We start from the raw sequence: 27,863 nt of genomic DNA, 5'->3' as shown, positions 1-27,863 counted from the left end.
TCATTTTAAAATAGTCTTCAAAAACATAAAGAAAAAAACAAACTACCGAGTAATTCTGCCTGGGAAATCTCTGTACTACATAAAATACTTTTATTGTTTATCTCATATTCTTTGTGTTGGGTAATTAGTTTTGATGAAGACACAAAAATAATTTTAATAAACAGTAATGCTGAAAAACTATAGAACAGCTGATTAAATTTAGCAAAGTATGTGAACCTTTATTCATTTAAAACTGATAACATGAAATATATTTAATATTATTGCATGCAAAAAGATTTGTCTATCCTGATGATATTTCAGACAGCATGCATGCAAGAACATTTTGCCTCTTAAGAATCACCTTCTAATGGACTTCTACTATATTAAATTTCCTCCGGCAATACCTCATGACGTTGCTGATCCTATTTAATCTTATAAGCATTCTCATCACTGTCAAGGGAAACTACATTGAAGAAAACATCTGTTACAAATGGAAACCATAAAACTCTCTACAAAAATAATTAGTTGGACACTTTCAGATTTTTTTTTAAATCAAATGCATATGAACATCATTTGGTAACTGTGATCTTGACCGATTTAAAATTTTTTAGTCTGTTTCTTCATGTATCATATAGGACACTTTCTATGACAAACGGCAAAATAAATTAAGAATATAAAAGTAATAAGTGATAACTTCTGACAGAGAACAGTCATTTAATAAAAATAAATTTCAATCACAACTGATGGTCTTAGGTTAAAACATCAAATAACGTCACACAGGTAGAAATTACATCATGCTGCTCTTTAAAATCTCTAGAACCAAAAAAAGGTTTTTTGGGAAGGCGAACAGATTGTTGGAGTTGTTTCCACAAAGCAGCACAATGGGTATGTGAAAATCTTTGTAGTGTGGCCTGTTGTGCCACCTGCGCTATGGGACACTCCCGAGGATGATGAAGAGTGCTGACACCATCATTGGTGAGGAAAGACTAAGAACAGGAGCTCGCCATATTTCCAGCCACGTTTTAGTTGTGTTTGCTTTTTAGGCAAGGGGACTGAAATGATATAATCATCATTTTGGGGTGCATATAGAGGCTTCAAAAAAAGACACTGTAAAGTTTCTTTGCCACATAATTTCTCCTCCGTATTATGTTGATATTAGATGCTAAAAGCAGGGGAAATGCAAAGTTGTAAAGAACAAGAGGCCTGAGGATAAAAATGCCTCTCTACCACTTCCCAGCTATAAAGACTGATCATGTCTCTTCTGTTGAACTTCCTCATCTATAAATGGGAACAAGAATAGTATAATACATATAAAGTCCTTTGCACAATACCTTTCATATATTAGGAGTGCAATAAATGTTAGCTATTAATAATAATATTCTCAGCTAATACAATTGTTCTTCAAACTTAAGTATAAAAGTATTAATTACTAAAGTGGCCTCTAAAATAACTTCTTGGACAAGGTGAGATGTAAGGATTAAAACATACTTAAACTTCAAAAGGGCTAGAATTGAAATAATTTTCAGGGTGCTTTGCCTGAATATGGTAATTATTCTAAGGAAACATTATGTACTCTGCTCCATAAATATTTGATGAAAGAATCATAATTTCCTATTTAGCTCAATGGCAGCAGTTTTCAAGCATGAAATTAAACAAAATTGCTATATTTAATAATCATCATATTCATGAACAATTTATTTTTAAATACTTCAAAAAATTATGTCTCCTACTCAGAATATTACTCAGTTCATACAAACAATAAGAATTTTATAAACATATGAATTTGTCTCCATAACAGTCAAATAATTTCTTTCAAAATCAATGTATAATAAACAAACTACAGTATGGAATACTTTAATATTAGAAATTAGATCTCTAAATTTTAAAACATTTGGGCCTGTGAAGGAGAAATTAACTAAGAAATTCTATAATTGTAAGTAACAGCTGCACAGTCAATATTTAATCACTATATTGTGAGACAGTTCAGTAGTGGAAGACAGGATTAACATATTGCTTTAAAACATTCCATTACTTTCTGCATCTGTTTACTGATAATAAAAGACACAGCTGTTCTAAACGAAACATACTAACAGGTGTAAAGTGCCAATTTGGCATTTTACATAAAAGTTACTCTCTTCATTTCCTTTTGGAATACTCTAAAATTATACTCTAAGCACAGCTACCAACAACTTAACAAACTTTTTATACTAATTTGGATTATTCTAGTCATTGAGAAAAAGATACGCTTCTTTCTCCATGAATTCAAGATTATTTTTAAACAGTAACATCCTGAACTAATTATAATTACCCCAGATGTTTTCCATAAAAATGGTCACACATTTGAACAGGGTTTCTTTAGCAACTGTTCTATATCAAATTCACTGAATAGAGCATCAAAATGAAGTAACACTGTATCAGATTCACTATGTTTAAACTACAAATGATAATGAAGCTTGAGCTTATAATTTATTTTGACAAGTACTCCTGCTACTCTGTAGACATATGCATTTAATCCAAGGCCACAATGAGGAAACTCAATATTTTTATAATAAATTCTCAATAATCACTCACCTAAAGCATGTCAAAGTCACCAAAATCTGTGAATGCCATAAATGTAACTTATATGATTTTGTTTTTTATTTGTTTTTAAAACATAATACACCACAATCAACATAAAATGTCCTGAATAAAAGAGCTTATTCCACTCTAATAATTTAATAAACCTGGATAACTAATTTTTAAATTTCATAAATTATAACAGTGACAGTATAAAACAATTACAAAATCAATGTCATTGAAAATATTAGCATATTGGTGATAAGAAAGAACACTGTGATATATTTTTAATTTGGCCATTATATTTCATTTTAATATATAAAACTTAGAGAGGAAAAATTGAGGGAGAATATCAAAGGTGTCCAAAACGCTCCAGTCGCTTTCTTCTCTTTTCCTAAAATAAAGACATTTGTCAAATTAGCTGTACAAAAAGAAGTTCACTAACATGTACATTTAAAGAGTCCTTTACTACATCTATATTTTGAGATACACACCTGAGGAAAAACATATAAAGTATATACATTTTGCTTATATAAGATTATATCAATCATTCAGATCTTTCCCCAATTGTTCCCTTTCCTTGTTAGCTCAGGAACAGATGATTTTAAACTTAAATAAAATACTCTACAGCTTTGCAGTAAAGTCTCCTCAGCAAGGTCCTTTGGTTACAATACTTTTCCTGGTCCTTTTGGAAACGAATTACGATCAATGAAAATTCTATGCTTAAGTTTTGAAAAGAAACATAGGAAACAGTATTTTTTTACATCAAAAGAATAAAGAAAAACATTAATTTATTGTGGAATGTAATAAACCTTCAGTCCTCCTATAATGTGGTAAAATGATGGCATTACCTTAGAAACATACCATGGGATTTTTTGATTTGTAAAATAAATCAAAGTATATAGTCAATAATCCAAATCATATGATCAGAAATTCATGAGTTATTTCTGCAGACTTTATAAAGCCCTCAGTCTTCATAAATTTAATTACCATATATAACCACTTAGCTTAGCTATCTTAATCTTTGTCATATTTAATTATCAAGAAAAGGGTTTATTATTTGGAACTATGTACATGTGATAGTGTACAAACTTACAAAAAGTACAATACATACTTTAAAGGATTTTTAGATTCATTTCCCATACAAGATTATATTAAATTGTTTAATTTCTTTGCTATAATTGGGTATATATATATAATCTAGTAATTATATATTTATTTTGCATTCTTACATTTAGAAGAAAAGGTGGAAAAACTAATTTGTATTATTAAAAGAAACAGTTGAGGTAAATATAAAAGAAAAACAAGAAGTAGAAAGAAACAAATAGAGGATCCCTTAGAAAACAGATTTTAGAACAATGCTTGGTAAAGCAATTAATTCAATTGTTTCAAGGAAAAATAAAACAAAATGGCCACCAAGAGACAAAATGACTTGTCAAGTCATTAAAGATAGGAGTAACAGTTTAATGCTATTAAGAATCAGCTTTTATAGAAAAATTACAGGATGGATGTTTCTAATAACCAAAAGCTACTGAATTTAAAAAATTCACATGATACAAATTTAGTCAAATTTCTTGATTAAACTGTCAATTTTCTATATTAAACTCTTGACTCTTTCTAGTACAGTCAGATGCCATATAATGACATTTTGGTCAACAACAGACTGCATACATGATGGTAGTTGCATAAAATTGTAACAGAGCTGAAAAATTACTATCACCTAGTAATGATATAGCCATCGTAATGCTGCAGTGCAAAGGCTGCAAAAATCAACAAGGCTGTGGTTAAGACAGAAAACAATTTTAACCTGGTGATGGATGAGGATGACATTGAGGACCTCCTAGAAGTGGTTCCTGAGGAACTGAGTAACGAGGAGTTGTTGGAACTTGGACAGAAATGCTTAGCTTAAAAGGAGGCAAGTGAAAAAGGAACTGCAGAAGGAAAAAGAACCCTCCAAGAAAATTCACAGTGGAGGGTTTAGCAGAATCTTTTGCAGACCTCAACAAGTTCCTTAAAAAGTTTGCAAAGGGCACCAATGCTGAAAGATTTTCACTAATAGAGAGGAATGTTTAAAACGCATTATCTGCTTATAAGCAAATTTATGATGAAGAAAAGAAACAAGCCATGCAAACCATCTTGGACATATTTCTGAAAAGAGTGACACCTCCTGAAGAGGAGTCTCAGGCAGGTCCTTCAGGAGGTTTTCCAGAAGCAGCTATGGTTATCATCGGAGATGATGGCTCCATGCATGTTACTGCCCCGATAAGATGTGGAGGTGAAGGATCTCCATACTGATGATCCTGACCTTGTGTAGTCCTAGGCTAACATGTGTGTTTGTGTCTTAGTTTTTAACACAAAAAAGTTAAAAGAAAAAAATTAAAATAGAAAAAGGCTTATAGGATAAAGATATGAAGAAAATATTTTTGTACAGCTGTACAATGTGTTTTAAGCCAAGTGTGATTACAAAAGAGTCAAGAGTTTTAAAAAGTTGTAAAGTAAAAAGGTTACAATAAGCTAAGGTTAATTTATTATTGAAGAAAAAATTTTAGTATATTTAGTGTAGTCTCAGTGTACAGTGTTTATGAAGTCTGCAGTAGTGTATATTAGTAATGTTCTAGGCCTTCACATTCATTCACCGCTCACTCACGGACTCACCCAGAGCTCCATTCATGGTAAGTGTCCTATACAGGTGGACCATTTTTTATCTTTTATACAGTATTTTTACTATACCTTTCTTGTTTAGATAAGTTTAGATGCACAAATACTTACCACTGTCTTACAATTACATACAGTATTCAGTATAGTAATACGCTGTATTGGTTTGTAGCCTGGGAGCACTGGCTATACCATATATAATAGGTTGGTGCAAAAATAACTGCATTTTTTGCAATTATTTTTAACCTTTTAAACCACAATTGCTTTTGCACCAACCTAATAGGCTGGGTGTATAATAGGCTCTACCACTGAAGTTTGTGTAAGTGCATTCTGTGATGTTTATACAGGGATGAAATCACCTAACAACGCATTTCTCAGAACATAAACCCATCGTTAAGTGACCCATGACCGCACATAAATAAGACCGGTGTGAATCACAAGATACTGGCATAGGATTTTACATTACTTTGCATTTAAGTAGACACTGCAGTTCATCTAACAATCAAGTAATGAGTTATAGCTGTGGACTGAGAAATTTTAGGACAGTAAAAGATCAATAAATTCCCTAAATCTCTTAAATAATCCAATAATCTTACAGCATGTGTCTCCAACCTCAATCCCCAAAACTGACATATTTTCTCCAAAATGAGTAATAGATACATAATTATAACCATGTGTTCAGATGGGTTTTAATAAAATGGTATGTTAAGAGTAGCAAAACTCAGCTTTTTTGTCCCATAAAACTTCTTCAAAAATCCCCAATTATTAATTGTATTGCCTACAACCATGATGTGGTTATCCATCTAAGTAGATTCTGAGGGCATGACTTAATAAGTCTAAATAGCCTGCTTTCCTTCCACCTTCTAGTATGCAATATTTCTGTAGATGGAGTAAAATTCTTTTCCCCATACATTCTTCAGTTTGAAGATTCAAATAAAAGTTTGCATCAATATGTAAATCCGTACAGACTAATACATAGGGAATTTCTTTTAGTAAGGGTATATTAGAAGTTGAACTTAAATCTATAAAATGAATTCTGCCTCTCTCTTATTTGAAATGTGAACAGTATTTAAAAGGAAAAAAGATACTAAAGTATGGTTTATGTCAGATAATGTCCAAGTTATAAAATAATTCTTTTAAAACGTTACTTATGCTACACATCACCTTGTTTTACACCCCAAAATAAAAGTTGTGCCCTTGTTTCACTGACAACTTAATAAATAAGTGGCTTTTATTACTACCATATTAGCAATTTAATTTCTGATTCCAATTTTAAATACTAACAGAGAAAAAAAACTTTGGTTATGCTTCAATTAAATAAAACAAGACAACCATAAATGCAATAATAGGTTACTAAGTGCATATTAATCTGAAAAACACTCCATTTTAAATAGTAAATAAGTGAATTTTAAGGAACTGGGATACTGTTAAGTACATAGTGTCAGAATAAGTCAAAATATTACCTATTAAAAATCAAAAGGGATTTTTAAACTGGTCTATGATTGCGTAGTTTGAACTTATGCAGGTTTAAAAAATCCAATTAATACAAACTCAAAAGTCATGTATGACATGTTTACACAAACTGGAAGATCATTAGTGCATTACTTTGAGTGTTAAGGGAAAGGGGGGAAGAGAGATTAAGATCTATATGTTTATATATGGAGAGAGAGAGAGACAGACAGACAGACAGACAGACAGACAGAGAGACAGACAGAGAGAGATAGGAAGAGACAGAACAGACAGACCATGGAACAAACTCTTCTTGTTTAGTCATCTCGGCATTCATTCCAAATACTTCTGACAGTACAATTGATAGGAAAGTGTAGTTAGGCATGCTCAGGTCCGCTTTCCGGACAGTATTTAGGTGAGTGTTAACAATACTGTGAATCAAGACTTTTGTGATACTATGAAGGCAAACAAAAAACTGCAGTAAAGAAATACTGTATCCAATACTGTATAATATTGTATAAAGAAATAATGTATCCAATACTGATAAAAGGCTCAGCCGTTATCCTTAACCCTTGTTAAAATAGTTCCTAAAAGCACTCTCTTCTTCTCAAATTTCGTATATAAAAGGTATATGCTGAAAATTAACATGCGTTTAATGCAAATAGTGATTTTAATGTTTATTCTAAAGTCATTTAAAATCTCTCCTAATTTGAATATTAATTTATTTAGTAAAATTTCATAATTTAAAGGTAAATGTCTACCTTTATCCACTTCAAATAATAAATTCTTGAATGAATAAAATTTGGATCATAAAGCTAAATTCAGAATACATCCAATTTCAGAATAATATATATACACGGAGCTAATCCAAGCACAGAGCTAAAGCATAACATATTTCTTTATTCTAAATGTTTGACCTGTGTTACAGAAACCATTTTTACACTTGAAAAAAATACCTTACCACCGTTACAAATGTAAAATTATTATACTTATCACTATTGAAATCAGTATTCATTCACAAAGGGCTTGAGGAATATATAAAATATAACCATTAATAAAATATCAATTTAAATTTTTGTACATAAATACTACAGCTTACCATGTCAGTGTTGACTTTTTTGCCTAAGAATAAAAGATAATTCACAAATTAAATGATATTAAAATATTGTCAGCTAATGGGTTTAGTTTTAAAAATGCAGAAAAAAAATCAGTATTTACACAAGCAATATAAGTGTTCCTTAGGATAACTACCATTATTGAGCACCCACTAAGTACCACATATAACTCTTTACATGGATTATTTGTAACCTTCAAGTCATCTGTACAAGACTGACATTTTCCAAATTTTATAAATAAGGTGAATGTGATTCACTGACAAAATTGGTACATTTCTGAGAATAAAGGCAAAGGGCATTATAAATAATTATGCTAAGAAGTACATGACTATTCTAGGAAAACTATGATACATGGTTACCACACAAATAAAGAAACTGCCTCAGACAGGCTCATTCAAAACGTATTCAATGAACATTTCTTAAACAAATTTTGCAGCATGTTAGTTACTGGAGATGGAGTGCTGTCTTGCAGAGAAAGCAATTATCATGTTTGCTTTCAAAGCCTCACCTTTATAACCACTATATACACTACCTGCAACTCATAAATAATTTATATCTGTAAGCCTTTATGCTTTTCAAACCATTTTCACATTCACATACCCATTATTTTAAAGGTACACTTATATATTAACTATTCATTTTAACCAAGAGCTCCTATGCTTAAAAAGTTTGATATATGTTTCTTACAAGTTTGGTATGTGTTTCTGTTTTACATTAGTTTTTCTCTAGCTGGACATTTTATATGTAAAATTTAATACACTTCTAATTTAATTCAAACATAGTACAAGATAGGATTCAAAGTCTCTTTATCCAAATTAATAATGTAACTTTTATTAATGTCTGAATAGGAAACTGAATAATTCATTACTTCCCCAGTGATTTATAGCACTTGCTTTTTCATTCTTACAGGTTAAATTTCTGAGTCACTAATCTCATTCCATTGTTATCTGCTTATGTTGATATCTCAACTTGTCAATACACAGTCTTATTTACTGAAACTATAAAACTACTACTTGGCCTCACCACTCTTTCTACACTTGCTATTATTGTCTACTTCTCTTTTCCAGATTAAATTTGACTCAAGATAATGAAATACCAAGAAAAAAAATAAAGAGTAAAAAATAATTCAGAGAGAAAAAGACAGTTGCTAGAAATGATGGTAAAAAAAGAAATTGATAAAATGTTAATATAACAATTGATATGAAATTACTAACTTTTGTGTTAAAATATTGAAACAAATTCTAGTTAATTGTAACAGGAAATTTCCTTGGGAGTTCTGTGAGTAAAATTAAATTTGTCTTATCAGAGGGAAGAGAGATCCTGAATAATTTTGTTTAAAAAATTTATGGTCAAGAATATATTTTAAACATTTAAGGTTAACCCTTGAAAACAAAAAAACAAATAAACAATAGCAGCGATACCCCAAATAAGAAATATAATCCACTAATTCCAAACTGGGGGATATTGAAAAAGAGAACATAAATTTTGTTATTTCCAACAGAAAGCATCAATAGAGGGAAAGACACAGACAAAATACACTCACAAACAGACAACCAAAAGCTTGCTCAACAAAAAGCACAAAATAAGATGATGGCAATATGTTCAAATATGTCAGTAATCACAATAAATGTGATTATTTATATTCACTCATTAGAAAAACAATATATTGTCAAGGAGATGAATAAAGCTATATTGCTAATACTGCTAAAGGACTGGAGGTAGAGAGAGGCTATGCTGCCATCTGGTTTCAATCTTCTACATAAAACAGAATGATGATTTAAGTATAAGGTCGCATGGACTCTCTTGTACAATGTTATTCTGTCCCCCACCAAAATACTGTCACCTATACTGAATATGAAGATCACCCGGCCTTAGTTGGTTTCCAAAATGCTAGTAGACGGTTCACCCTTCAGGAAGAAAACTGAAACATTCCCTTGGGAATATGACCAACCCAAAAAGAAGGTCTTAAGATAATTACATCCTGGGTTCCCCAAAGAAGCAGTGAGTCACAAAGCTTTTTAATGAAGCTTTCAATAAACAAGCCACACCCCATCAGCTATTTAATGCCTTTATTCTTTGTATAAATAGGTGGCCAAGAATCAGAGGACACCTGAGAAAAGCTACTAACATAAAAGACTGAACTAAAAAAAACCTGAAAGAGCAACTTGAACAAAACAAAGGGATATGATACCTTCAAAAGAACTTACATTGCCTCTGGAGGAAGAGGCACTCTCATATATTACTGATGGAAGTACAAAACGGTACAATCTCTAGTGATGAGAATTTGGCTGTACCTAACAAAATTATAAATGCCTTTACCCTTTGACCCAGAGATCTTATTTCCAGAATCATCCTCAATATACATCTGCATCAGCAAACTACAAAGTATGCAGAAAGTTATCCACTGGGGCATTATTTGTAATAACAAAGACCAGAACAACACAAATGGCCATACTAGGGTACTAGTTGAGCAAACTAACATATCCATATAATACTATGCAGCCATAAAAAAGAAAGGAAGTTCTCTGCATACTGATATGGAATGACCTCCAAAATATATTGTTAAATGAAAAAAAAAAAAGCAAGGTGCAGAATAATGAATTAAATAGGCTACCTTTTGTTTAAGAAAGTAGGAAGAAATTATATTTTTGTATGTATTTGAGTATCTTTGTAGAATGAAACAACAGAAAAGTACAAACTAATAAAATGTCTCTAAGAAATATTAACAGAATAGAATGTTAAAGGGGAGAGGAATGGAAGCAAGACTTCCCTAAATACGCCTTTTTATTTAGGTTTTGACTTTGAACATTACACAAATGTTTTATAGAATTTAAAATAAAATCAAATACAAGTAAACCCTGAACAAACTGAAGCAAAAAAAAACCACAAAAAAAACTATGCAACAAACCATCAGTAAAACTAGACAAAAGGCTTATCAAATAACTTCAGAATACTTACTTTCACGTATACTTAAAACAAAAACCAAAAACATGCAAAGAAGCTTAAATTTCATTCAATACTTTTATAGAGAGCAATCACCCTGGTATTGACTTTTAAAAACTATTTTGCATATGTCTTAAAATAAAATGAAGTAACATGTTAATGTTAAAGGATCAAGATTTTACAGCAAAATTTTAAAAATATGAAAACAAAGAAGTAAAGGGAAAACCTGGAATATTTAACTTGAGTTAGAACTCATGGTTTTATTTATTTGAACTCATGGTTTTCTTTAAAAAGTATGAGTGACTTCCTTATATATTTTGGATATTAGCCTGTTATTGGAGGTGTTGTTTGCAAAAATCTCCCATTTGGTTGGTTGCCTCCTTATTTTGGCAATGGTTTGCTTTTGCTGTGCAGAAGCTTTTTAGTTTAATATAGTCCCATTCATTTATTTTAGCTTGTACTTCCCTTTGCTTCTGAGGTCAAATTCATAAAAATCCTCTTTGATCTCAAGGCCCAAAGTTCAGTACTTATGTTTTCTTCTACACAGTTTATTGTTTCAGGTCTTATGTTTAATATATAAATGATGTATTATAGAACTGTACACTTGAAACCTATGTAATTTTACTAACCATTGTTACCCAAATAAATTTAATTTTTAAAAAAAGTACGTGTATGTGCGTGTGTGTGGTAGCTGTAGCCATTGAGAAAGCCCAGAATTATTAATATCATCCCAATAAACAATGAGTACATCTAAAACACCTGGCATCAGTTTCTATATGCCATTCTGACAGAAAGGAATCAGGAGAAATTGTTAATTTATAGGGACAGGAAAAGAACAAGATGAGCCTAGGATATCATATACACGAAAAAATACAAATGTGCTCAAAAGACTATAAAAGGTATGTCAAAAGGACACAGAACCCAGCTTGAAGGAAAGCTTATTGGCCAAATTTTGGTTAATTTTAGTGTTTAAAGAGTATCTGAAAAAAAAGAAAAGAAAGAAAAGAGTATCTGTAATTGACTGTAAGATCCTGAATTAATCAGCACTGAAGAATCCATAGTACCAGTCAGTGGAAAAGGGGGAAAAAAACAACAACAAAAAACAACTCGTTTGCTACCACAGAAGATGACTATCACATCACTTTAAATGTGAAAACTGGTAAATAAATGTCAAGGATTAGGCATTCACTCTGCCTTTTTTACACCAGTTGATGAGAGCTCTACTTAACAGGAAAAAAAAGATATCAGTTACTAAATATAAAAAGAGCAATATAGTTAGAAAATTACCATTCTGACCCTTAATGTAATAACTGATTCAGGAATATTTATACAATGCCAAAGTATCTGCCCACAGATTACTTGCTAACTGCAAAGGGAAAAGCATAGCTTTACAATGGAGAGATCAGGCAGTCAGTACCTTAACTAAATGATCAAACTTAGTATCACGAATAGTGGAAAAACCTGATATTGCATCCTCCCATTATTATGTAAGATGAAATACCCAGTACCACTTACAACATATTCTTGCCAAAAAGGTTTACTTGAATCTAATCAAATCGCTATGAGTTTAGATAGAGCATAGAACAAGTAAAATAAAACCAAAACAAACAAACAAACAAAAAACCAATTAGACAAATCCAGAATATAATTCCTTCCTCAAGACAAGTTTCTTAATCTCAGCAAGAGGGCAATGCCATTAAAACAAACAGTTAAAAAAGTGAGAGAACTGTTCAATATGAAATGAGACCAATGACACAAAACAGTCAAATGCAATGCATGAATCTGTTGATTCTGATTTAAAAAAAACAGCTCTAGAAGACATTTTTGGATTGAGAAAATCTGAACATACATGGATGCTAGATGATCTGAGGGATTAATATTAATTTTCTTACATGTGACACTAGTTTTATTTATTTTTTATTTTATTTTTTATTATTTATTTATTTATTTTTCCAAGTCAAGTTGTTGTCTTTTCAATCTTAGTTGTGGAGGGTGCTGTTCAGCTTCAAGTTGTTGTTCTTTCAATCTTAGTTGTGGAGGGCGCAGCTCAGCTCCAGGTCCAGTAGCTATTGCTAGTTGCAGGGGGCACAGCCCACCATCCCTTGCAGGAGTCGAACCGGCAACCTTGTGGTTGAGAGGATGCACTCCAACCAACTGAGCCATCTGGGAGCTCAGTGGCAGCTCAGCTCAAGGTGCTGTGTTCAATCTTAGTTGCAGGGGGCGCTGCCCATCATCCCTTGAGGGACTCGAGGAACTGAACTGGCAACCTTGTGGTTGAGAACCAACCGGCCCAGGTGGGAATCGAACTGGCAGCCTTCGGAGTTAGGAGCACGGAGCTCTAACCACCTGAGACACCGGGCCTGCCCACTAGTTTTATTTTTGAAGAATAATGTTGCTATGTTTAAAAATGCATTTTTTTAGGAGCTACATCCTGAAATATTTAGTGATCAAGTGTCATGATTACATCTTTCAAATGATTCAGAAAAAAATACAAGCATGTAGAAAAAATGGCAAATGCTAACAACCATAAATCTAAAGAGTGAGTACATGGATAATTACATGGATAAAGTACTATTATTTCAGGTTTTCTATGTGTTTAAAAATGTTCAAAATAAATTATTTGAAAAAATACATTAAAATCCCCAGAGAGAAAAGAGAATATACTGTATCAATGAACAGAATATAAACACTTGGTATTAACAATACATTATCAGAAATTTTTTTAAAAAGTTGGAAAATAAAGTTGAAGAAATCTACAAAATAGAAAAAGGCAGAGATAGATATGATCATTCATGTATAGTTATATGTGTGTGCGTGTGTATTGCTATATATATATACATATATATATATATACATATATAAATATATATATATAAATCCAAGAGGAATGTCATAAAAACAAATAAGAGAAAACACAAAGGAATAAAGCAACAACAACAAAAATAATTCAAGAAAACATCTCAGAACTAAACATGAATTTAAAATTGAAAAGGCTCATAGAGTGCTCAGCACAACAGTAAAATCAGATCCTCACCAAGACATTATCACGAAATTCCAGAATATTTAGGATAAAGGAATGATCCCATAAATTTCCAGAGAGTATAAACAAGTCAGATACAAAAAGGATCAAAATTTAAAATGGCTTCAGACAGCACTATTAGAAGCTAAGTAATCCATTTAAAAGTTCTGTGAGAAATTCTTTTCCATACTAGAATTCTATATACCACTGAACATAAGTAATCAAATGTACGTGGTTTTAGATATATGAGGTCTCAAACTCTACCCTAGTAGTCAGTGAGGACTATTTAACCTCATCCTTCTCTTTTGGACAGAGAAGTAACAAAGATACATAAATATATATTCTTTCAGTAGCAACAAGTGAAAATAACTACATAGTGCTTTGATATAAATGATCTTGTTTCGTCTAAATAATCCTGCTAAATAGATGATAACTTTTTCAAGTGAGAAACTAAGGTTCAAAGGGAATCGAAACTAAGTTTCAAAGGCCACTGAACTAGCAAGTACCAGAGCCATAGTCTGAACATAGGTCTTTCACTCTAGACACAGTGTTCTTTGTAGTACACAAATTATCTCTTCTGTGCCATATTTTCTCCCAAAGTAGATTGTGCAAATGTGAGGATTAAAGAATGAAGTCCACTAATGCTAATAATTGCACAAAGTTTAGAAAACCATTCCTTCTTTAAAATATCTTTTACCAAAATGATTTTAAAAAACATGTTCTGTCCTTAACATGGCCAAGATGACTCACTAGAAACCGTGGGTTTCACATTAAGGAGTTGAGTTAGGTAATCTTTTTCTCATGTTGTGTTAACAACTTTTATTCACAGATGACTAAAGAAACAAAAAATTTGTCTTTATAACAAAGTATAAATGGAACCTTACTTTAGAAGAGAGGTGAACCAAGGGTAAAGAGATTTACAAGGGACAACTCTGGTTAGTCATTTAAATACATTGCACTTCCTTTGCAAAACAGAGTAATGACCTACATTATTTCTGTGATGGTTACATAAAAACGTATATAATTGCAATTTTTAATATATCAGGCACTACATAAAAGTAAGGCAACAGAATTATTGATTTGCTCATTGTATTTCCTATTAGGTTGGTGCAAAAGTAATTGCAGTTTTTGCAATTATTTTCAACCTTTTAAACCACAATTACTTTTGCACTAAGAGATGCTATATACAATTCAATCGACACGTATAGTTAAACTTATTTTAAGCTATAGAAGTATTCTTAAAAAGTTGGATATAAATCAAAGAAACCATATTATAAATAACCTTCTAAATAATCACTCCAACTTAATATTTATAAATTAAAAATTTTTACACAGAAAGAATGACTATACTGTTAAGTTTACTTTCTACAAGTCATATACATGATCTGGCTCACCAACTTATCATCTGAAGTGTATCTTTATAGGCAATGTATCATTCCCTTTTCCAATTTAGAATGCCCTAACAATTTGAATTGACTTAGCGTTTACATGTAAAAGGTTTTCAAATATTTACTGACTCTAATAGTGATGATAATGTTGATTCCTGACTTTCAAAGAACTGAAATACAATGAATATTATACTTAAAACAATAAAAAATTAATCTTCCCCATCGCTTCTCGGCCTTTTGGCTAAGATCAAGTGTAAAAATTAATCTTCCTTAAGTGATTATAAAATCTCTTCAAAATCCTGCCTTGCTCTAAGATTCATCACTATAAATATAATTTATTATGCAATATTTTAATACTGATTCAGCTAAGCATAGTGATTATGAATTTAATTTATAAATGTGTTTAATAGAAAATAAGAAAATAGAAGTTAAATATGTACAATCATATTTTTTTTCATGTTGTTCATATTATTTTGGATTAATTTTATCGACCTATAATCTCCTACCATAATTAAAATTAAACCTAATAACATATTTTAGTATTTAAAGTTTTTATATCTTTCAAAGAAAACTGTTCAGTAGAACGCTTAGTTATAGAAAGCATATAGCTTTCTTGCTCAACTTTTACTCCCTAACATTCCATTTTTAAAAAGTTTCAATTTTTCTTTACTTCGGATCCTCAAAAAAACTATTTTAAAATATCTTTTAATGTCTCTCCTGTTAACCTATAGTATTTCCTTCTTTCTTCATCTCCCAATTGTTAGTCAGTTTCTTTCTCTTTATCTCATCATTTCCTTAACAGATCATTAATAAAGAATCACTTCTATGTAATGTCCTTGAACAATAAAAGGGGGAAAATACGTACTGCCAAGTTGTACAGTAAAATTGACTCCAATTATTACTCTTCCCTATTGGCTAAATTAAAACAAAAAAAATTGAGTCATTAAAAAAAAAGATAGCCAAAGTTAAATACTGAAATCATATAGATTCCAAGAATCTATGTGAAGTATGGGTTTTTCATAGATGATCAAAAAAGGCTAATTCTGAGACCTATTACTTATAGATAGTGCTTATGTCCTATACATGTTTACTTTAACAGCATATTTATAAGCATTCATGCACTATTTTTAATAGTAACAGTACATACCAGTTGACATATTGAATCCAAAGCTTTAAGGAAAAAAAGGAAAAAAGCTCTATGAGAAATTTTTAATTGTATATCTAATGTAGAAAATATTTTGGATTTTGCATTTCAAATTTTTTTAAAAGACTTTTTAAATTAAAAAAGCAGGAATTACCATGAATTTCCAGGTGATTTTCTTAATTCTTCATTTGTAATTATACCAAACTTCTTAATTCTCATATTAAGCCTCTGAAAATATAAGATACAATATTTTATAAGACTAAAAAACTGTAGCACTGGAAACAAAAGATAAAGAAGATAATATAACTAGTAATAATTCTGAGGAAAAAACAATGGATAATTTAGAACAATATTTAGAGCTATAGATAGCTATATAGCTTGTAGGGAATATATAGTAAATAAAGATGGATGAAATTTTAACAGATAACGATGAACACAATCTCCTAGGTTTCAAAGAAACATATAGATGGAAAATTTGCCCTACCAGATATTAAAATTCATATAATAATTATAAAAAGTATAGTTCAGATGACAAAATAGACTCATTAATGTTAACAAAAATACACAATAATTCACATTCACTAGTAATCAATGAAATGCATGTTAAAATAAATTAGTTGCCTGATTAGCAAAGACAGCTGGTGTTGGCAATGGTGTGGTAAAAACTTCACTGACAATTATCGCTGTTGTAAACTTCACTGACAATTATCGCTGATCCCCATCTTTTTTTTAGGGGATAAATGTGGTGATGTGTAGAACATCTTTTTAAAAAAGTTATATTCTTAGATCCAAATATGTCACATCTTGTTTAAGCAAATAAACAAATAGGCATATGTTTTTGTAAAAATATGTTTGTGGGCTGAATCGTTTATAATGGGGAGAAGTAACTGGAAGCAAACTAAACTGTAATAATTTAACACTGTTTAAATCTATATACTAATATACTATCCTACAATTAAAATGGTGATTCAAATCTATATTTACTGACATGAAAATGCACTCATGATTATTGATAAGAAAGGCAAAATATAGATGTTTAATAGTATTCTAATTATATGAATACTGTATATGTACACAGAAAAAACCTAAAGGATAGAAATTGAGTCTGAGTGGGAATTTAGATAATTTTTTTCCTTTTTAAAAATTTTTGGGAGGAGGGAGTGGGGCTCCAGAAGAGGGTAAACAGCGTCTAATATATGGTGATGGAAAGAGAACTGACTCTGGGTGGTGAGCACCCAATGTGGGATATAGATAATGTATTACAGAATTGTACCCCTGAAATCTACGTAACTTTAGTAACAATTGTCGCCCCAATAAACTTTAATTTAAAGAAAGAAAAAAAATTGTTTCCCTACCTTTTCTAAACTAAATAGCAAACTTATATAATTCATAAATTAATCTACAAAACTAAACAGGAGGGAAAAAGAAGAAAAGGAAATACAGATAATGTTTTTAGGATAACAGGTTAGGATAAAGAAGAGAAGAGAAAGGTGATGATCAAAGGGATAATATATGAAGAAAAAGAGAGAGAGCAGACCCCATAGATAATAGGGATAAGAAAGGACAATAGCCAAACAGAAACACACACATACACACAGAGTTTGGATCGCAAAAAAAAAACTTCAAAATTATTACAGAAACAGGTTTAAATCTATGGTCAAAGATCTTCAAAGTGAGGATTAAAAAGAGTTGAGGCTGAAAAACCATTTATTATGCCATTTCTGATAATACAGTCACCAATTATCTCAATGAATAATGTGGTGTAGGGAAACACATGAGTTAATATTTTCCAAGAATCTATATGAAGTACAAAAGATCACATAAAAATGAACACAAAACAGAATGATTAAGCTGATACACATGAATGTACTTTGTAAACTACTCAGAGCTCTACCAATATTACTGATCTATAAAAATTGAAGTTAGCCCAGAATGAGAACTGGCTTATAGAAAATACTTGAGGCAATGTAACAAATTTGTGGATATGCTTAGAGCGAGAAGATGAACCAAAAAAGGCCTATTTGTTTTAAACGACATGTAAGTCTCAGGGAGTTGATAAAGACAAAATAATACAAATCAGCTTCTACTTTTTCCTCTTTGTTGCTATACGTAAAAAAAATTCAAACTGGTAAAGGTAGAACAAAGTCTCCAAGTAAAGCCCAGATCATTCTGACATGAAATATATGTGATAATAAAATACTGGCAGCTCAGCCTGATCTTTAAACCTCCAGAAGCAGCATTTTAATCTGAATAGCCCTAGTTCTCTACAAAGAAAAATCAATAAATGGTATCATCTACAACCACCATAGGTTTCATGTTCATGGATACCTGAGCACACTGGATCAGGGTGTAATTGAGAAGAATACCCAAATTTCTTAGAATCCTACATGACTGAGGTCTAAAGGGAAGGCTTCATTCCTCACAGCTAGGGGCAGTTAAAAGTACTCTACGGAAGCTGGAAGGACATGAAGAAAATGAGGGAAAGAAGCTGAAATCTGTCCTTTCTCTACCATCAGTTAAATGTTTCCCAAAAGGAAAAGCACTACCGTGTTTCTCTGAAAATAAGACCGAGCCAGACAATCAGGTCTAATGCATCTTTTGGAGCAAAAATTAATATAAGACCCGGTCTTATTTTACTATTTGACCGGATATTATATAATGTAATATAATGTAAGACTGGGTCTCATATTAATTTTGCTCCAAAAGATGCATTAGAGCTGATTGTCCGGCTAGGTTTTATTTTTGGGGAAACACGATATATGATATACATTGCTCTGCAATCAAGCAAAGCTAAGGTATGCACTTGACCTTGGATAGAAAGTGGTCCTTAATACTCCATTCCCTGCATCACCCCCTATTTTTATCTCCTCCCGTCCTGCCTTATCTCATTCTATTAAGGATGCCCTCTCCTCTGCACCCTCATCCATTCTTCTCTATGCCTCTTTCCTAATATATAAACATGTTCGAAGGTTTTTTCTTTACATGTTTAAAACAAAAATTCTCAGTTGGTTTCATATCCCCCTTTAGCTAACACTCTAAACTCATCATATTATGCTTCATGTTTACACTTCTCTAATAAACTTAATAAGATACCTGTTCTTTCTACTCTCCTGAAGTTCTCCTGCTAAGGTTATGAACAATCTTAAACTCCTGAAAAGAAAATATATTTTGCAATCCTTGTCTTACTTGACCTCTCTCAAACATTTAACACTGACTTCCCCTTCTTCCTAAAATTATCATTTCCCCTGGGTTCTGAGACCACTGTTTATTTCACCTGCCTCCGCAATGTCTTTTCCACTGTCTCTTCTCAGTAATCTTTATGGGCTTTTCCTATTCCTTAAAATATAAGTGTTGGCTAGGGTTTTGTTCTTACTTTCTAAGTAAATTTAAATTCTAAAATTTCTTCCTTTCAGTATGCTCTTTGAATAACTTATATACAGCCAAAGCTTCACTTATACAACTGTTATTTCAAGTCTGCATTTTTCAGTTCTACCTTTTGTTCCCAGCCATAGATACACATGGCTACCTAAAACATCTAAATGTGGATGGTCCCTAGGCAATTTAGGGGGGAAAACAACAACATACAAACAGAATATAACTTTCAAATTAGTATAGGACAAAAGCAAATACAGAAAAATCTTCCATTGGAAAAAGGAAAAGAAACAAAATACTTAAATTAATTCACAGAAGTCAGAGACAGAGAGAGAGAGAGAGAGAGAGAGAGAGAGAGAGAGAGAGAGAAAGGACAAATAGAAGGCACAAAAATAAGATGGGAAAAAATAATATAATGCCATATAACTACTACAAATAATAATGAACAAAGTTTTCTAATTAAAAGATTATCAGATTTGACAACAACAAAAAAATCCAAATGTACGCCTAAAACATAAGGACAGAGAAATGGTTCACAGAAAAAACATGAAAACTCCCTACAAATATTAACAAAACAAAACAGAAAGCTGATGTAGCTATACTAACACCCAACAAAATAGATTTCAAGGTAAAATTTATTTCTAGCTATAGAGTTATTACCTAAGACATTAATCAAAGTCAAAACATTTTAAAACTTGTATGCATCTAATAACGTAGCCTCAAAATGCACAAAGCAAAAATTTACAGAACAAGAAAGGAAAACACCCATAATCACAGTGGAAGGTTTTAACATCCTCCTTCAATAACATTAGTACTTAGTAACTCACAAAGAAACACAAAAATTCATGCATGTTTGTGTTAGAAACAATTAACAATATTGAAGGTGTGTGTGTGTGTGTGTGTGTGTGTGTGTGTGTGTGTAAAACACTGCATCCAACAACTCTTTCCAAGCACATTTAGGACAGATTTATTTTATAAAGCTATAATAATTAAAAACTATGTATTAACTCTGAGATAGACAAATAGACCAATGAAATAGAATAGCAAATTCAGAAGTCAGTGGAGGCAGGATGAACCTTCATTAACAAAAATATCATTAGGATAATTGAAAATGGACTATCCATATGATAAAAAGAGAACTATTTGAATATGTGTAAAAGACATTCTAGAGGAATTCAATTCTGAAATGTGACAATTCTTATATGTGATTTTATCTGAGTCCTGTGTTTCCTGAAAGCAGTAATAGTTGAGAAATCTCTCCACCCTTTTGTGTTTCTAGAACTGACTAAATACAAAAGACCACGCTCTTCTCACATATATATTCCTATATATGACCTACCTCCACCCTTACTCAATGATTATGACTTCCTTGTCTACCTGCCTTTATAAAAATAGAGGCTGTAGAGTACAGCACAGGGATGATAGTCGATGGTATTGTAACAGCTATGTATGAAGTCAGAGGGGTAGTAGATTGGGGGAGAGGAGTTATCACTTTGTGAGGGGTACAAATGTCAAACTAGTACGTTGCTTTTTACACCTGAAACTAATAGAGAAAAAAAAAAAAAAACCAAGTCCCCTTCTTTTACTTTGAAATGTTCCTTATTAATGAACATTGTTCTACTGCAATATCCTTAATAAAATCATCTTCTTAATTGTCTGGGGCCTCTGACAAATATAAAAAGTGGTAAAACTGTTAAAAGAAAATGCGAGAGAAAGTCTTGGTAACACTGGGGCAAGGAAGGATTTCTTAACTAAGATAACCAAATCGTGGATAAAACAAAAATGCTGTTTGATGAAAAAAAGTTGCAGAAAAATCCTGTATTTATATAAAGTTTAAAAACAGGGTGTGCGTATGTATGTAGTTAGGGATACAAACCTATGTGATACAAATATAAAAATATGGATAGGAAGGATATACATATAAGCTTTAAGATAGATATTACCTTGTGAGGGAAGGGAAAGAAGTGAATAGGATGGGCGAGGAGGAGGTTTAGCTAAATACATATATTTCTGGTAAAAAATAATTTACAGCAAAGTTTTAAATAACCTAGGAATTTTATTAAAATGCAGATTGGATTCAGTAGAATTGGGGATGGGAAGGTGCTTAGATTCTACAGTTCTAATAAGCTCCCAGGCGATGCTGGGACATGGACCACACTTTAGACACTTGGATCTAAAGAAAATAGGGCTAACTTCATTAATTTAGGTGGTGAGCACAAAAGAGTCTATTATTTTCTGTATTTTTGAATAGCTCATAAATATAAAGTTCAGGAGAATTCCTAACAGCCTCCATAAGGTGTCACTAAGCAGTAGTAAATAATCCCTCTCTTTAACTGTATAGATACCTTAAGGCTGTTTTCATTTTGTAACACATAAAATAATATTTAGAAATACTTAAAATAAACACATGAAAATAAGGCATTTGGGGTTGTAAGAAAAATGTCAGGACAGTAGCTTAAATTCTTATAAAGCTATTTCGTAGTGAATCATTAATAGAATTTACTTTTTTGTCCGTTAGTCCCTGAAAGTTGATAAATTTCTTAGGTAATTTAATACTAACCTCTTCATCTGTCATTGATGAGATACTCCTGAGGGACACTTTTGGAGGTGGTCTTACACTATAAAAAATAGAATATAATAGCATTAATTTACATTAACACTTAGAATGTAATAATTAAAAAAAAAAGAATGTAATAATTCAGATTAGTATTTAGAGTAACACAAGTAAATGACCTCCAAAAAGAAAACAAACTGCTTCGTGAATGGATCTTTTCTGTATTTGAAGAAGTGGGTTTAGAAAGTTTATATTAATAACACAATCATTAAGCACAGACTGTGAGGTCTATGAAGGCCAGGAGTTTGGTGTGCTTTGTTCTCTGCTTTTCATACTGGTATATAAAAGCCCTCAACAAATGTCTGTCAAATGAACTTGTAAATTTGTAAAATTGGTATATTCGTCTATACCTGGATGTTGTCACAGATATAAAGCAAAAACAAAAGCTGGCCTTGTCCTTCAGGTATCTAAATCCAGCAAGGAAGACAGACAGATAATTCATTTATATCTTCTACATTATAATATTACATGTGTAATAAATAATATTGTCATATTTATAAATCTATATATTTGTATATAGTAAAAAACTACAGTCAAGTAAAAAAGAAAATATATGTATTCAGAGAGGGGAGCTATATATGAAGAAGTGTATAATGTGAAAATAAATGAGGTAGCATGGATGGTAAAATGTGTACAAGATGCTATGGAAACACATTAAGGAGAGGTGCTCAATTTGCTCAGAGAGATCAAGAATTAATTCCAAAGAATTAATATTAATTCTCACTCTTGTAGGATAAGTAAAATTTGACGGGTGCCCCAGGACTGAGGTGGGGTACAGCAGAAGAGATCAGATAGCAGGACATTGCAGACAGATATTCTAAAGAGAAAAAAGCAAGGGTTATCTAGAAAACTTCAAGCACTTGAGCATGTCCAAGTTCAGGGGAGAAGAGAAAAAATTATTGGAAATATGGCTGAAAATGTATATAGAGGCCAGACTATGAAGTACTTGATATATATCATGCTAAGAAATTTGACTTAAAACAATGATTTTAAGCAAGAGAGTGATTTCATTAGATTTGTATTTGCTATTCTTTGGTAGTAACATGAAATATGGACAAAAAGTGGGTAGGACTAGAGGATAAGTAACTAGAGGTCTTTTTAAATGGTTGAGGCCAGAAGTGATAAGAGTTTATACTAGGGCAGAGGCCTAGGAAATTAAACGTGACTCAAGAGCTTTTAGGAAGTAGAACTGACAAGATAAGGAAGATGTTAAAATGGCTCCCATATTCGTGACTTAAGAGATTGGGTGAATTTTGTAATAGTGATTATACAGATGCATATTTACTAAAAGCATACTCAGAGACTGAAAGATATGATTACAGAAGTATGCGGGCACACAGGAAACTAAGATGGGAAAGAAATATAAAATGAGGTATATATAATGTGCATATGACAGAAAAGATGAAGTAGATGGGAAAATATATTGTAGGTAAGTTTCTTTTTTTTTTAAAGTTTATTGGGGTGACAATTGTTAATAAAATTACATAGATTTCAGGTGTACAATTCTGTATTACATCATCTATAAATCCCATTGTGTGTTCACCACCCAGAGTCAGTTCTCCTCCCATCACCATATATTTGATCCCCCTTAGCGTCATCTCCACCCCCCAATCCCCTTACCCTCTAGTAACAACTAAACTATTGTCTGTGTCTATGAGTTTTTGTTTCTCATTTGTTTGTCTTGTTCTTTTGTTGTTTTTGGTTTATATACCACATATCAGTGAAATCATATGGTTCTCTGCTTTTTCTGTCTGACTTATTTCGCTTAGCATTATACTCTCAAGATCCATCCATGTTGTCACAAATGTTCCTATATCATCTTTTCTTAATGCCGAATAGTATTCCATTGTGTATATATACCACAACTTCTTTATCCATTCATCTATCGAAGGGCATTTTGGTTGTTTCTATGTCTTGGCCACCATAAACAAAGCTGCAATGAACATTGGAGCACACGTGTCTTTTTGTATTAATGTTTTCAAATTTTTTGGGTAGATACCCAGGAGAGGGATTGCTGGGTCATATGGTAATTCTATTTGTAATTTTTTGAGGAACCTCCACACTGCCTTCCATAGCAGCTCCACCAGTCTGCATTCCCATCAAGTATATGAGGGTTCCTTTTTCTCCACAGTCTCTCCAACACTTGTTACTATTTGTCTTGTTGATGATAGCCATTCTGACTGGGGTGAGGTAATATCTCATTGTGGTTTTTATTTGCATTTCTCTGATGATTAGTAATGTTGAGCATTTTTTCATGTCTATTTGCCATTTGTATGTCCTCTTTGGAGAAATGTCTCTTTTTGCCATTTGTATGTCCTCTTTGGAGAAATGTCTCTTCAGGTCCTCTGCCCATTTTTCAGTTGGCTTGTTTGTTTTTTTGTTGTTGAGCTTCATGAGTTCCTTGTATATTTTGGATATTAGCCCCTTATCGGAGGCACTGTTTGCAAAAATCTTCTCCCATTCAGTAGGTTGCCTCTTTATTTTGTCGATGGTTTCTTTTGCTGTGCAGAAGCTTTTAAGTTTCATATAGTCTCATTTGTTTATTTTAGCTTTTACTACCATTGCCTTTGGAGTCAAATTCATAAAATGCTCTTTGAACTTAAGGTCCGTAAGTTTAGTACCTATTTTTCTTCTATGCAGTTTATTGTGTCAGGTCTTATGCTTAAATCTTTGATCCATTTTGAATTAATTTTAGTACATGGTGACAGATAGCAGTCCAGTTTCATTCTTTTGCACGTGGCTATCTAATTCTCCCAGCACCATTTATTGAAGAGGCTGCCTTTCCTCCATTGTATGTTTTTAGCTTCTTTGTTAAAAATTATCTGTCCATATTTATGTGGTTTTATTTCTGGGTTCTTAATTCTATTCCATTGGTCCATTGTCGCGTCCCGCGCAACAATGGCAGTGAGGATGCGAGAAGGGGTGGTTTGGGTTAAGTTTTTAAGCAAGAAACAAACAGAGATTTAATGCAGTTAAATCTCTCTGAAGGCCAGGGGTCTCTAAGTCTCAGAGGACTGGAGCCCAGAATAAAGCTGGCTGGAGGTTTTCATTGACAGTCTACAACTACAAGAAAGCAGGATTGTTTCTTACACGGTCTGTGAGCCTCAGACCTCATAACAGAAAATGTTTATTCCAGTCACCCTTTGTCTTTAAACAGCGGAAGCACAAGGTCCCAGGATGTTTTTACTTTTTGATGGGGATTGCATTAAATCTGTATATTGCTTTGGGTAATATGGCCATTTTAACTATGTTGATTCTTCCAATCCATGAGCATGGAAAGTCTTTCCATTTCTTTGTGTCTTCTACAATTTCTTTCAAAAATGTCTTATACTTTTCAGCATATAAATCCTTCACATCCTTGGTTAAGTTTATTCCTAGGTAATTTATACTTTTTGCTGCAATTGGAAAGGGAATTGTTTTTTGTATTTCCTTTTCTGAGATTTCATTGTTAGTATATAGAAATGCAATGGACTTTTGTACGTTGATTTTGTAGCCAGCAACTTTACTGTATTCATTGATTGTTCCTAACAGCTTTTGGGTGGAGTCTTTAGGGTTTCTATATATAGCATCATGTCATCTGCAAAGAGTGATAATTTAACTTCTTCATTTCCAATTTGGATGCCTTTTATTTCTTTCTCTTGCCTGATGGCTCTGGCAAGGACACCCAACACTATGCTGAAAAGCAGAGGTGATAGGGGACACCTCTCTCATGTTCCTGAACGTAGAGCAAAGGGCTTCAGTTTTCCACCATTAATTATGAGATTAGCTGAGGGCTTGTCATATATGGCCTTTATTATGTCAAGGTATTTTCCTTCTATACCTATTTGATTAAGTGTTTTAATCATAAATGGATGTTGTATCTTGTCAAATGCTTTTTCTGCATCAATTGATATAATCATATGATTTTTGTCCTTTATTTTGTTATGTGATGTATCACATTGATGGATTTGCGGATGTTGAACCATCCTTGTGCCCCGGGGATGAACCCCACTTGTTCGTGATGAGTAATTTTTTTAATGAATTGTTGTATTCGATTTGCTAGAATTTTGTTTAGAATTTTTGCATCTGTATTCATCAGAGATATTGGTCTGTAGTTTTCTTTTTCTGTGTTGTCCTTACCAGGTTTTGGTATCAGGGTAATGTTGGCCTCAAAAAATGAGTTAGGAAGTACTGCCTCTTCTTCAATTTTTTGGAAGAGTTTGAGCAGGATTGGTATTAGATCCTCTTTGAAGGTTTGGTAGAATTCACTAGTGAAGCCATCTGGTCCCGGACTTTTGCTTTTGGGAAGGTTTTGGATAACTGATTCAATTTCGTTACTGGTGATCAGTCTGTTTAGATTTTCCAGTTCTTCATGGTTCAGCCTTGGAAGACTATATGTTTCTAAGAACTTGTCCATTTCTTCTAGGTTATTAAATTTGGTGGCATATAGTCCTTCATAGTATTCTTGCATGATGCTTTTTATTTCTGTGGTGTCCGTGACAACTTCCCGTTTTTCATTTCTGATTTTGTTAATTAGTGTCTTCTCTCTTTTTATCGTAGTGAGTCTAGCCAAGGGTTTGTCAATTTTGTTAATCTTTTCAAAGAACCAGCTCTTTGTCACATTAATTTTTACTATTGTCTTTTTGTTCTCTATTTCATTTATTTCTCCTCTGATTTTCGTTATTTCCTTTCTTCTGCTACCTTGGGTTTCACTTGTTCTTCTTGTTCTAGTTCTTTAAGTTGTAACATGAGGTTATTTATTTGGGATTTTTCTTGTTTCTTGAGATAGGCCTGTAATGATATAAATTTCCCTCTTAAAACTGCTTTCGCTGCATCCCCAAAATTTTGGTAGGATGTATTTTCATTGTCATTTGTTTCTATGTATCTTTTGTGCTCTCCTCTAATTTCTTCTTTGACCCAGTTGTTCTTTAAAAGTATGTTGTTTAATCTCCATGTATTTGTGTTTTTTCCTGCTTTCATTTTGCAATTGATATCCAATTTCAAAGCCTTGTGATCAGAGAATATGCTTGGTATGATTTCAATCTTCTTAAATTTGCTGAGGCTGATTTTATGTCCCAATATATGATCTATCCTTGAGAATGTTCCGTGTACACTCGAAAAGAATGTATAGTCTGATGTTTTAGGATGAAGTGCTCTCTATATGTCAATTATGTCCATTTCATCTAATGTGTCATTTAGGGCTGATATTTCTTTATTTATTTGCTGTTTGGATGATCTATCCATAGCTGTCAGTGATGTATTTAAGTCCCCTAGTATAATTGTGTTTTGGTCAATTTCTCCCTTTAGTTCTGTTAGTAGTTGCTTGGTATATTTTGGTGCTCCCTGACTGGGGGCATAAATATTGATGACTGTTATGTCTTCTTGTTGTATAGTCTCCTTTACCATTATGAAATGTCCATCTTTGTCTCTTGTTATCTTTTTCACCCTGAAGTCTGTTTCATCTGATATCATTATGGCTACACCTGATTTTCTCTGGGTACCATTTGCTTGGAGTGTCAATTTCCACCCTTTCACTTTGAGTCTATGCTTCTCCGTGTAGCTGAAATGTGTCTCTTGGAGACAGCATGTGATTGGGTTTAGTTTTTTCCCAATCTGCTACTCTGTGCCTTTTTATTGGTGAGTTCAGTCC

The 27,863-nt window shown here is 32.3% G+C and overlaps 1 protein-coding gene across 1 annotated transcript in view; it reads right to left on the bottom strand.

The window, feature by feature from the left end:
• Positions 1-5: 5 nt before the first annotated feature.
• Positions 6-27,863, bottom strand: part of LOC308499321 (uncharacterized protein) — a 38,157-nt gene continuing 10,299 nt past the window's right edge. The window contains exons 5-9 of the mRNA XM_081052553.1: positions 22,181-22,238; positions 16,403-16,476; positions 16,252-16,274; positions 7,739-7,761; positions 6-2,929 (exon numbers count right to left, since the gene is read on the bottom strand). Coding sequence (XP_080908679.1) covers positions 2,888-2,929; positions 7,739-7,761; positions 16,252-16,274; positions 16,403-16,476; positions 22,181-22,238 — 220 coding nt within the window. The 3' untranslated portion in view covers positions 6-2,887. The remainder of the gene's footprint in view (positions 2,930-7,738; positions 7,762-16,251; positions 16,275-16,402; positions 16,477-22,180; positions 22,239-27,863) is intronic.

The sequence above is a fragment of the Rhinolophus hipposideros genome (assembly GCF_964194185.1).
Source record: "Rhinolophus hipposideros genome assembly, chromosome: 6".
Taxonomy (NCBI): Eukaryota; Metazoa; Chordata; class Mammalia; order Chiroptera; family Rhinolophidae; genus Rhinolophus; species Rhinolophus hipposideros.
This window is presented reverse-complemented; position numbering and strand designations above follow the sequence as displayed.